At 57.8% G+C, this 12,393-nt stretch overlaps 1 protein-coding gene across 2 annotated transcripts; it reads right to left on the bottom strand.

The window, feature by feature from the left end:
* Positions 1 to 1,966: 1,966 nt before the first annotated feature.
* Positions 1,967 to 10,525, bottom strand: CLK3 (CDC like kinase 3). 2 transcript variants are annotated; one of them, XM_061349984.1, is made up of 12 exons: positions 10,360 to 10,525; positions 8,635 to 8,842; positions 6,499 to 6,592; positions 6,178 to 6,244; positions 5,446 to 5,562; positions 4,915 to 5,081; positions 4,710 to 4,804; positions 3,687 to 3,816; positions 3,184 to 3,266; positions 2,769 to 2,848; positions 2,555 to 2,645; positions 1,967 to 2,349 (listed from the first exon to the last, which is right to left on the bottom strand). In XM_061349984.1, exons 1-12 carry the CDS (start codon positions 10,509 to 10,511, stop codon positions 2,164 to 2,166), a joined length of 1,470 nt encoding a protein of 489 aa, XP_061205968.1. In that variant the 5' UTR covers positions 10,512 to 10,525; the 3' UTR covers positions 1,967 to 2,163. The 2 variants fall into 2 exon arrangements, with proteins under 2 accessions (XP_061205968.1, XP_061205970.1); XM_061349986.1 differs by lacking the exons at positions 6,499 to 6,592; positions 10,360 to 10,525 and having other exon boundaries at positions 8,635 to 8,774.
* Between the last annotated feature and the right edge of the window lie 1,868 nt (positions 10,526 to 12,393).

Below are 12,393 nucleotides of genomic sequence, written 5' to 3'. Positions count from 1 at the left end.
GTTGGTTTCATTCCGTTGTTCTTTTGGATCCTCCCTTGCCCTGTTTCATGTTCCTGAAGGCAGTTGTAGGTCCCTCTCCCTCCTGGACCCCCCGGCCCTTCAAGGAGAACATTCCCTCTGTGGAAAGCTTGTGTCAAGAGCCAGAAGCTCTGGGGTCACACACGCTCTGGGGAACCCAGGCCTCAGCTGGGCTTTGCTTCTGTACTTGGTTGGCTTTTTGTCTGTTCCCTCTGGTGAAGCCCAGGCTGTGGGAGCAAGGGGGGCTGTGGGAAAGAACTTTTCCAGGATAGTTATGGGGGGGGTTGGTTCATTTTCCTTTTCCTTCCTGACACAGGGAATGAATCAGGGAAAGGGCAGTGAAGCAGGGCACTGTCACTCGGGCTGTGGTGTAGGTGAATGTTGGGCCAGTTCCCCCGTTGATTCCAGTATCCCTCTTACACTCGGTGTGGTTTGGGAAGCGGGTCATGGATCGGTTCATTCCCTTTGGGCTCAGAGCCTGTGTATGGATGTGCCTGTGCCCTCTCCTCGCACAGAGGTGCTCAGCTCCCTCCTCACTGCAGTGCTTGAAGCTCTGCTGCTTGCCTGTCCCCAGAGCTCCTGCAGGTGCCTGAGCCTTGCCCAGAGCCTGTTCTGGCATCTGGGGGTGCTGCAGATGGTGCCTGTTCCCCAGGGGAGCTGGCACTGGAGCTGTGCTCTGCTGGGCAGTGGAGTCTCTCTTAGCAAAGCTGTTGACCTGCTCATGTAAATCCTCCCCCTTTGGAGCACACCAAGCACTTGGCTTTGCCTTTCCTCTGCTTAGAACCCAGGCCAAGCGCACCAAAGGAGGGAAGAGCCTTCAAGCACTTGAGTGATTAACACTGCCTGGATGGGGAAGAGCCAGCTGGAAGCAGAGGAGCTCCTGAGGCCTCTTCCCCTGCCAAGCCCCATTTACCCCAGTAGGATGAAGGGCTCTGCCCCTCTCGCTGTTGGACCCGTGGTCCCCCTGCCTGGCTGATACCTCACTGCTCTGCCCTCCAGCATGGAAAGGGCAAAGCAGCAGGCAGAACGGGAGCAGCATTCCACAGGCTGTGGCTCTCACTCGGGTAGCAGAGCACTTGGGTATTTAAGTACAAATGCGAGGCTTCCCCCTGCCCCTTGTGGTGCTTTGGCTGTTTGCTTCACGTAAGCTGGAGGCAGAGGAGCAAAGCCAGTGGAGGAGCACCCCTTGCTTGTTGCTGTAGTACAGCATTAGCTTTAGTCCCCTTCTTTTCACTTGCCTTGCTCACGCCCCTCAATAAGAGGTTGCAGTTTCAGTCCCTGCTTCCCTTGCCCCTTCTGGGCTGTTGAATTGTAGCTTGTCCACACTGAGCACTGACAGGGCAGGAGGGCTCAAGGTTTTGGGCTGTGTTGGTCCCACTTCACAGTGCCTGGTGCTGACAGATTTGGGCATTTGGCTGTACTTCCCTTTGGATACTTGAGGAAGCACTGGCCTCACCTACGTGAAACACATCTGTGCAGCTGTGAGCTCTTCTGGAGCACTCAGAGACCCAGCCAGGGCGCTGGGTCCCTTCTCCCCCTTTCCCTAAGTTATCTCTTCAGAGAGCAGCTCACTTTCTAGCTGTGTTTGCAATAGTTCCTATCCCTCCACCTTCAGCACCACCCTAGGAGCTGCCACAAGTGCTGCTGTGGTCACCGACACATGAAGATCACTGCACTTGTCACTGCTTGATGCTCCATTTGTGACCTGATGTCTGTAATGACCAATTCCTGCCACTACGGGGGCCTGCCCTGAAATAAAGTGCAACGATTCCTGTGCGTGGAGCTCAGTTATTTGGCTGCTGTGGCTCTAGAGCCTTCCTGAGCCACCCACCCTCACTTTCTGCCCTCCATTGAAGCAGAGCTCCCTGCTGCTTTGCCTTTCAGTTCAGCTTCCACCACCTCCGTGGTGCTTGGGAGCGAGCCCCCCTCCACCTGCCTACAAGGGAAGTAGCAAACAATAAGAAACACTTTATTTTAACTTTACAACATATAAATAGACAAATCTGTGCTTTCCAACGGAGCTTTCCTTCCTTTCCCGGCCCCAGGGTCCTTGGTGCAGTGCTCCAGCCCCTCTGAGGCTGAGCAGGGCTGGGGCTCCGAGCCTGGAGGTACAAATCCAGTGGGAATCACCCCTGGCCCCGGCCGTCATCTGCTCAGGTCCCGGCTGGCGCCGCGGCCGCACAGCATCCGTTCCTCTGCAGAGAGGCCGGTGAAGAAGGGATGCAGGAGGGCTTCCGAGAACGTGATCCTCTGGGAAGGCTCGAATTCCAGCATCCTCCGCATCAGGTCGAAGAGCTGCGCGTGTTCCAGCGAGTCGTGCAACATGTAGGTCTGCACCAGAAGGGGGGACAGGGAGGTCCTGGTTAGTGATGCGTGGCACTAAGCACCATCCCTCAGCTGCACCCACTCCAATCAACTGCAGCAGGGAGCTCGGGGGCTCTGCAAAAGCCAGTTCCTAAGGGAAAGTCCCATCCTAAAGCCCCCCACCACCGATAAGGACAAGGAGCAGTGCAGCCAGGCCTCCAGCAGCACCTACCCGCAGGGGCTTGCAGTTCTCTTGGACGTATCTCCCATCGGACGTGTTCTCATCCCAAACCAGGTTTCCATTATGGAAATACTTTTGCTTCCTGCCAAGGGAAGGTGGTGTTAGTAAAGCTGCTCCTGGGATGAGCACCCAGTGCAAGGACAGAGAGGTTGCAGCCCCAGTAACCAGTTGCCTGGGCTGGCTGAGGGCAGGAGCAGGCGCTCACCGAGTTCTGTGGATCATGTGGGATGGAATTGGCCCGAGGATCTTTTCCATCATGACGAGATGCTCCCGGTTCTCATGGGTCTGCAAAGGGAAACGGCAGTGGGGCGTTAGTTCAGAGCTTGGGAGAGCTGATCACAAAAGCACTGTCACCCACACAAGAGCAGGGGAAGGGAAAAGCCTCTGGAATGATGCAGGTTCTGCCCCCTTCTCCCTCTTGGTTCTTCTATTCTTCACAGGCACAGTGAAGGAACCAGAGGTGATCCAAGCCTTGCACAATCCCTCAAACCCTGAGCATTCCTGGGCTGCTTTTCAAACTCAGCTTCTGATTTCAGTGCCTGGTCTGCGTTTCCCATAAGTCTGAGCCCTTTTAGACATGGAGGACTTTGAGGTTACAATGCCCCTTGCAAGAACCATACCTGGAAGAGCGTGAAGCCGCGGTAATACTCGAAGAGGATGCAGCCGGTGCTCCAGACATCGCACGGCTGCGCCCAGCCCAGCTCTGCAAAGAGAATCACAGTCACTGGGTGCTCCCAACACCTTCCCACTGGATTTATCCCGGTTCCTTGTTGCAGCTGCAGGCATTACAGAGGGACAGACCTAGCAGTGACCTGTGCGCTCCCCAGTGCTCTGCAAACACTGCTGAGTCTCCCCCAGACACCTGGCTCCAGCTTATGCTGACTCCACATTCCCCTGGAGCCAGTCTGAGCACTTCCCAAGTCCCACAGGCTTTCTTCTCTGCACTCCATGCCAAGAGCCTGCCCTATCCATGACTACACCATCAGGACCTTGGGATCACCAGTGATGCATGGAACAGGCTTTCCCCAAGAACCAGGGTGCTCTGAAGGTGGTTTTCCAGCATTCCCTGGGACAAGGGTTCTCCTCCATCCCCCAAGATGCCTGGAGCACCAGGAGCACTCACCCAGGATCACTTCCGGTGGCCGGTAGTGCCGGGTGGCCACGATCGTGGTGTGGTGCTCGTGGTCGAAGGTGGCGCTGCCGAAGTCAGCCACGCGGATGCTCGTGTTCCGGATGGATTTCTCCTCACAGCTCTGCAAGCAAAGAAACCCTCAGTGCTTCTGGGAGCTGGTCCAGGGTGAAGCCGGGCTTTGAGAGGAGCCCTGGCCCCAGAGCTGCTGTGTCTGCACTGCTAAGGACAGGGATTGTAGCTGCGAAGCTCTGAGCTCTTTACATCTCAGCGCTGAGGAAAGCCCCAAATGCTCCTCCACGTTGTGGACTGGAGCCCCTAAAGCAGTCTTACAGAATCACAGAATGGTTTGGGTTGGAAAGGAGCTTAAGATCATCCAGTTCCAACCCCTGCCATGGGCAGGGACACCTCACATGAAACCATCTTACCCAAGGCTCTGTCCAACCTGGCTTTGAACACTGCCAGGGATGGAGCATTCACAACCTCCCTGGGCAACCCATTCCAGTGCCTCACCACCCTCACAGTAAAGAAAGTCTTCCTTATATCTAACCTGAGCATCCCCTGTTTCAGTTTGAACCCATCATCCTATCACTACAGTCCCTAATGAAGAGTCCTTCTCCAGCATCTTTGTAGCCCCCTTCAGACACTGGCAGCTGCTCTGAGGTCTCCACGCAGCTTCTCTTCTCCAGGCTGAGCAGCCCCAATGTTCTCAGCCTGGCTCCATACAGGACCTGCTCCAGCCCCTGATGGAAGGCCCCTCATGGCCTCCTCTGCACTTGTTCCAACAGTTCCATGTCCTTTTTATGCTGAGGACACCAGAGCTGCACACAGTGCTCCAGGTGAGGCCTCACAGGAGCAGAGCAGAGGGGCTTTCAGAAGACATGGGAGAGGGAAAGGCCAGTTTGCTCCCATTGACCAGACTCCCAAGGCCTGGTGGGGCAGGCAGGGAACAGGGAAGATCCAATGTCTGCAGGGAGGGAAGGGCAGGCTGCTCCCCATCCATTGGACACAACCCACCTTTTTCTCATTGTAGAGAGTGTCAAAAGCCGAGTTGACAAACAAGATGTTTTCTGGCTTGAGGTCGGTGTGAGTCAGTTGGTTCTCATGTAAAACTGCACCGGGGTGGAGAGGAGAGGGAAAAACACACCGTGAAGCACCCAAATGACTCTGCCCAGCTCCTCCTCAGCTGCCTCCCATCCCACCCCTGGCCCCGGGGACGTACATCTCAAGGCATGGCAGAGCTGGTAGGCCATGTGCCGGATCTGAGGGAGAGGGTACGGCTGGAAGTTGTTCTCCTTCAGGAACTCGAAAGTGTTCTTGCCCAGCAGCTCGAAGGCGATGCACATGTGGCCATGGAAGTTGAACCAGTCTGACATCAGGACACAGAGGCTGCGGGGAGGGTTAACATCAGGCAGGGCAGTCCTGCGTGGTTCTGCTTGCTTCAGAAGTGGTTGGTGAGCAACAGCTCTGGGCCAGCTGACTCAGCAGCTCTCCCCTTCCAAACCTCAGGAGGAGGTTGGCACAGGGTGCCCAGAGAAGCTGTGGCTGCCCCATCCCTGGCAGTGCTCAAGGCCAGGTTGGACACAGGGGCTTGGAGCAAGCTGCTCCAGTGAAGGGGTCCCTGCCCATGGCAAGGGTTGAAGCTGGGTGAGCTTTAAGGTCCCTTCCAACCCAAACCAGGCTGTGGTTTTATGGCCCAAGCACCCCACTTGTCTGTAAGGACACGGTACCCAGGAGCCTTGCAGGCACTTACAATTTGTTCTCCTTATCCTTCTCTTTGATCTTTTTGAGGACGTTGATCTCCAGCCTGGCTGCCTCTCGGTACTTGCCAACGTTCTTTATGATTTTCAGTGCCACCTGGGATTTGCCTCTGGAAGGGAAGAGGCCAAAGGATGGAGTCAGAGACAAAGCCCACGTACACCCATCCTGCACACAGCGAGGGCACACCCTGGTCATGTCTGCGTGTGGTAAGAGGCTTAGTCACGCTCTCTGGGGCTGCCAGAGATTGATGCTGCTTGGCCAGCACTTGACTTGAAGGGAAAGGCTGCTGCTGGGTAACACTCCAAAGAGCTGTAGTCACCTCCCCTCTCCGAGTGTGGATTCCCAAGGAGATCCCAGCAGCCCCTCCACTGGCCCCACAGCTCAGAGCCAGACAAGTGGTGAGGAAGAGGCAGGGGTCAAGTGTAACCACAGGAGAGGTTAAACCAAAGGAGTACCCTGGCACATTAAAGAGGTTGCTTTCCCCCCTGCCTGGCCCATCCTTTTGCTGCAGTTACTGCAGTGGAACAGCCTGTGCCGAAGCACTTGGCTGCAGAGCACATCCCTGCTTCCCTGTGAGCCAGGCACGAACCAGGCCCCTTTCCGCTTGCTGGAACAACCGAATTCAACAAGCAGGAGGTGACAACTGCTCCCAGGCCCAGCCTGTGACATCCTTGTGGGTGCCCGAGGCCCAAGGGACACCCTCTTTGGATGGGAAGGTGCCCACCTGGCATGGTCCACGCACTCCACCACCTTGCCAAAGGTGCCCTCGCCCAGGCTGCCGACGATCTCATCTAGGAGAGAGAACAGGAGCGGACGTGAACGCAGGAGCCCGGGCGGGAGCTGAGGTCCTGCCTCTTCCCAGCAACACCACGGCAAAGCAAAACCAAAGCATCTCACACTCAAGTGTCTATCGGCTGCCTGAGGCAATTTACTGCTCGCTCCAGTTACAAGCAATCAAACAGCAGAGCCCCCTCGAGGAGGGCACGAGAGATGTGCTCTAACACGGGGATAGAAAGAGGTAAAGTTTTACGCAAGGTGGCTGTACATCGCTCGTGAAGCCAATCGCCGATCCTGCACACCAGGTGGCCTTCCTTGTCATCTTCCACGCTCCTGCTGCGCTTACTGCTCTGTTGGCTTCTCTGCACGCACCGCCCCCCGCAACGGCACACGACCGGGATGTGGCGGCATTCAAAGGTTGGAGATGACGGTGCGTCGCGTTTCCCAGATGCCAGCATTTCATAAGGCACACGGCATATATAACGATAGGGATATTGCAAGGGACACGTCAAGACACAAACTGACTTCAAAACAGAAAAGTCATCAACAGCTACAGGTATGTAAAGCAAACTCGCTCGTGCGCTACGCGGAGGGGAGATGCCCCCCTCTTCTTGGGCCACTTGGTCTATAGGGTGAGGTGCCCGTGGCAGGGGCTTGGAAGTGCATGAGCTTAAGGTGCTTTCTGACCCAAACCAGGCTGGGGGTCTGTGAGTCTCGGAAGGGAGGGCAGCTGGGATGCTCAGCTCCGAGGCACCACCATTGCCCAGAGAGCAGCAGATCCCAAGGATGCTGCTGGAGGCAGGGAGGAGAAGGGCTTTGCCAGGAGAACCTCACCTTCTCCACTGGCAACCGTGATGAAGGGCACCTGGGGCTGCTGGGTTGGACAAGCTGCCCAGTAGAAGCCAGAGGAGCAGTTCTCCCTCTGAGTAGCCCTCAGTTAACACAGCACCACCTACCCAGCATCCTGCCCTTCCTGACAGAGCCAGCTACTCACTGCCCCAGAATCCACACACCCGGCTCGGTGCAAACAGACCCAGGGCTGCAGGATGCAGCTTTAAGCCTCGGGGGACTTTAGCTGAATGAATCCCCAGGGACCATTTCATTCCAGGCATCCCCTAAAGGTACGAGGCCACGTTCCCCACTGCTACCTCCAGCTTCTACTGGAAAACCAGCCGAACGTTCCTGCAGGGACCTGGGGTCCACAAAGCAAGACTCTGCCCTAGCTCCTGCTCTGTTTCTAGTCAGCCTTCAAAGTAACTTACAAGCTCCACAGCCAAGGAAATGAATCCAAAGCTCACCATTCCCAGGCTTCTCTTTCTGTGCCCCCCACAGCTAGTCCGGAATAATGAGCTACAATCCAACCCCTAAAGGTCAACTGAAGGAGGAGAAGGGGGAGAGGACAGTGAGACAGATGTGAGGCTTCAACGGGTTGAGATCGCACCAGCCCCAAACCTGCACCCCGTTATCACCATCACACGCACGCCCCAACCACACCGGAGGGTTTCCATCCTGAGCCTGGCTCTTCCTAAAGCAAGGCCTAAGAAGTCAACTGGACAGAACCAGGGGGATGAAAGCAGAGTTCCCAGGCATGCAGCATCCACTGGGACTGCAGGGATCAGGACTCCCTCACTGAGCTGTCGAAACACTTAAAAGCAACAAAGAGGCGGGAGATGGAAACGTCCCTTACAGGAGAGAGGGGGTGAGGCAGAGACCTCCCAATGCTTCCAGGGCATTCCCAGGAGCAGCCTTCCCACCCGCTTCCAGATATTCCCTATTGATCCTGGGAAGGAGTGGACAAGAGGCAAGTTCCAAGCTGCTTGTATGGAAACAGGGAAAAGAGGACGTGTGCGCATCCTCGGAAGGCAGAAGCCTTTCCCCGCGCCCCGTGGGACAGGGGTTAACACCACCGGGGCCACGACTTGGGCTGACTGATCCCATCTGCTATGGGATGCTGGCATGGAGGCAGCTGGATGTGCCCCCACTGGAGCTGGGTACCAGTGCTGCAAACTGAGGGGCTGCAGGGAGCACAACAGAGCCCTGGCCACATCCAGGCCCCACCAGTGCAGTCCCTGCAGCCAGGCTGGCCTGGGCCAGGGCTCCCCCTCGCTGGGCTGTCACGTGTGTGCCATTTGAAGCCTGCCCTGATCCCCTCCTGGCTGCACTGAGCACAGAGCTTGCCTTCCTCACGTATTCAGGCTACACAGGGGCAGGACTAGCGTGAAACCGAGAGCTACGAACACTCCCTGCCCAACAAGACACAGGCTCCGGACTGGAACATTCCACATTGCAATGAAACACACAGAGGAATGGGAGCAGAGGTACTCACCCAGCGCTCCGAGCTGGAAGGAGGCAAGAACAGTTAAACACCCTGAGCAATCCTCAGCTCGTTCTGGATGCTACTCACCGAGGAGGCACTGCTACAAGACCTGCTCCTGCGCTTCCGGCAGTGGTGCTGGTACTTCCTGGCCCGGTGCTGCTCCCGGCCTCTGGAACGCCGCCAGTTCCGCGCACGGCCCGGGTAATAATCCTCTCCGAAGGACGGGCTCCGCTCCTCAAACCTGTAGGCATCGCTGTCCCGCCTGCACCGCCGGGGGTACGGCATCCTCTCAGCGCTGCGGCACAAGCAACAGCGGCTCCGTGAGCCCATGGAACCCCATGGAACCGAGCAGGCCTGGCGCCGGGGGGCACAACAGGAGGGTCCCAGCTCCAAACACCCCTCTGCTGCCGCTGGAAGAGGCCGTGGTGTGGTGTCAAGGGGATGGGGGAATGCACCCGCTCTGAGCTGCATCCCAGCTGCCTGCCTCACCTGAGGCACCTCTGCAGCTGTGTAACAGCCCCCAGGAGGATCCCTCATCAGTTCTCAAAGGAGGACCGAAGCCAGCAGTGATGCTGCAGTCACTGCCCCAAAGGGGCTGGAGGCCCCAAACCACCAAGCACACACACACACACATCCATGGGTCACAAGGAAGACTCGGTCTCCATGGTGTGCTCAGGCTCCTGCCCCATGCTCCACGAGCCAGCACCTCGGACTAGAGCTGTGCTTCTAACCTAGGTCTGATAACCCAGCTTCCACTCCAAGCCCTGCGTCACAGCTCCAGTGAGCAGCTGTGATCTAGGTAGGAGATGTTCCCATGTGGATACTCGACCCCAAAACACCCCCTGGGGAAACTTCAGCGTGGACTTTTAAGATCCAGAAAAGAACCTGAAGGACCCAGGTACAGACGAGACCAATGAGCCTGTGAGTTCAGGCTGAGGATAAAGGGGCAGGAAGGTTTTCACCAAGCCCATTCAATGGGAAGATGCAAAAGCCCATTGCGTGCACCAGGAGTGCTGCCTGATCCGCTCCCTTCAAGTAACCCCAAGCCAGAAATTCATCTGTAGAACACATCGGGAAGCTAAGGATGAGCCCAGCTCCCTTCTGCCTGCACCGGCTCCAGCACCAGGGAGCAGCAAGGACCCTTTCAGTCCCCACCTACTCCAGAACCCTCGCTGCGGCTCCCGGCCCTTATCCAGCACCCGAGTGTCCCTGTGGGAATGCTGAACAAAGAGAGGTAACATCCAGAGCAGGAACGCTCCATTGGCAGCGCTGGATCCCTCCTGAGAGCACAGGTGAGGGCACAGCCGCTCGCTCTCCCATCTGTAACCCCTGCAGGAGCAAGCGGGCTGCGGACAGAGAGGCTCCAATGCCCCCAGGAGCATCAGAACCAGGGAGCACCATCCCAGGGCAATGTTAAAGGCGCTGCTCTGGGATGAGCTTCGGGCTTGGTGCTGCGGGAGGGATGCTCATGGCATTGAACCCTTCACTTCCACCGCTGGGATTTACAGGCTTTAAAGCCGAGCTGCAGCCAGGAGACGAAAGGGACCAGGCTTATGGGATGGAACCGGCCTCAAGCTGCACCAGGGCAGGTTTAGATGGAGCTGAGGAACAATTCCTGCCCCAGAGGTGCTCAGGCATTGGAACAGGCTGCCCAGGGCAGGGCTGCAGGCACCGTCCCTGTGGAGACGAGGCCTCAGTGCCATGGGTTAGTGGTGGCCTGGGCAGTGCTGGGAATGGTTGGACCGGATGAACCGAGCGCTCTTTCCCCCCCCGGTTGATTCCCGGCTCCCGCTGCCCGCTCCCGGCCCTCACCTCCTGGACCGTGACCTCCGGCCGAGCTCCCTGCGGGGGGGCTCCCGCAGCCTCCCCTCGCAGCCGTCCCTGCTGCGGGACCTCCTCCTCTTCCAGCGGTGGCCGAGGCAGCCCTGGGGCTGCGGGGACCGGTACCTCTTGCAGTGATGCATCTGCGGGGACAGGCGGTGCCCGGCTCACCCCGCGCCGCCCCGGCCAGGCCCGGCCCTCCCCGACACCGCGGCCCGGCCCCGACACCGCGGCCCGGCCCCGGCCTTGCCGCACCCGCAGGGCCTCCAGCCCCGGTACCGGATCCGCGCTCCCCGGCTCTCACCGCCGCTCCGGACCCCTCCGCGCCTCCGGCCCGGCCCGGCCCGGCCCCCCCGGCCCCCAGCGCCGCCGCTCAACTCCGCTCCGCGCCGCTTCCGCTTCCGATCCCGCCCCCCGCGGCTCCGCCCACCCCGGGGTCGCGGTTCAGCCGGGCCGGGCCGGGCCGGGCCGGGGGGAACGGGGCTGTGTGTGGGGGGAACGGCCGGGACCGCGCTGGGACCTTGATCCGTAGGGAGATAGAGAGAGACATAGAGCCATAGAGCCATGGAGATATATAGAGCCATAGAGATACAGAGCCATAGAACCATAGAGCTATGGAGATACAGAGATATAGAGCCATAGAGCCATGGAGCCATAGAGATATAGAGCCATGGAGCCATAGAGATATAGATATATAGAGCCATAGAGCCATGGAGCCATAGATATAGACATATAGAACCATAGAGCCATGGAGATATAGAGATATGGAGCCATAGAGCCATGGAGCCATAGATATAGACATATAGAACCATAGAGCCATGGAGATACAGAGATATAGAGATATGGGGCCATAGAGCCATGGAGCCATAGAGATATAGAGATACAGAGATATAGAGCCATGAAGATATAGAGATATAGAGCCATGGAGATATAGAGATACAGAGATATAGAGCCATGAAGATATAGAGATATAGAGCCATGGAGCCATAGAGATATAGAGATATAGAGCCATGGAGATATAGAGACATAAAGATACAGAGACATAGAGAGATAGAGCCATGGATCCATGGAGCCATAGAGACATAGAGCCATAGAGATATAGAGCCATAGAGATATAGAGCCATGGATCCATACAGCCATAGAGCCATAGAGCCACAGCCGGGGTTGGGTGGAAGGAACATTAAAGCCCATACATTCCCACCCCCTGCCACAGGCAGGGACCCCTTCCACTGGAGCAGCTTGCTCCAAGCCCCTGTGTCCAACCTGGCCTTGAGCACTGCCAGGGATGGGGCTGGAGGTTGGTGCTGGTCCCTGTGACCTCCTGATCGGCTCAGGAGGGGTGTGAGTCCTCCTGGGGTGGTGTCAGCCCTGGGGATGGAAGGAGCCTTCCCGTGCTTCCTTGGGGAACTTGGGTTTCCAGGGTCCGGTGGAGGGATCTCAGGGTTTGGAAGAGAAGAACAAGCAGCATCCCACCAGGATGCTCCAATCCCTGCTGGGCTCCCTCCAGGCCCCTGTTAAGGAACCCAGGCTGTGCATGCAGGGGAGGGACAGAGGCTGGGAATGGGAGCTTGCCTGGAGGGGTGGATTCCAGCCCAGACAGCGGGTGCCAGCACTGGGGGGTGAGCTGGGAGGGCTGCACAGAGCCTGTGGGGTGGGCAGGAGGCAGGGGCAGTGATTTGGGTCCCTTTGGGGGCTGGAGGATGCAGCACGGCAGTGACAGGGCTGGGGGTGAGGTTGGGGTGGCTGCTTTGGAGCCTGAGCAGCCCAGAGCCAGGGGAGCCCCGTCTATCCCAGCACCATCCTACCTCCAGTCGTGGTGCTGCTGGTGGGTAAATCCCATGCACCAAGGGTGTCTGCTCCCCAGCGTTACCAGAACCCACCACAACTGCTTCAGGCACTGGGCCTTAAGGGCAGGTGAGTCCTTGGGCTGCCTCAGCTGAGCTCCAGTGAGGAAAAGCTGGAGCTGGGAAAAGCCAAACCCACTGGTTGGGAGGAATCCTGGGGGAAAGGCTCTGCTGTGGCCTG

This window comes from Neopsephotus bourkii, unplaced genomic scaffold, assembly GCF_033783945.1.
Source record: "Neopsephotus bourkii isolate Nb327-2 ecotype Australia unplaced genomic scaffold, CSIRO-AGI_Nbou_v1 NB_463, whole genome shotgun sequence".
Taxonomy (NCBI): Eukaryota; Metazoa; Chordata; class Aves; order Psittaciformes; family Psittacidae; genus Neopsephotus; species Neopsephotus bourkii.
The sequence above is the reverse complement of the archived record's forward strand: the minus strand, read 5'-3'. Positions and strand labels throughout refer to the sequence as shown.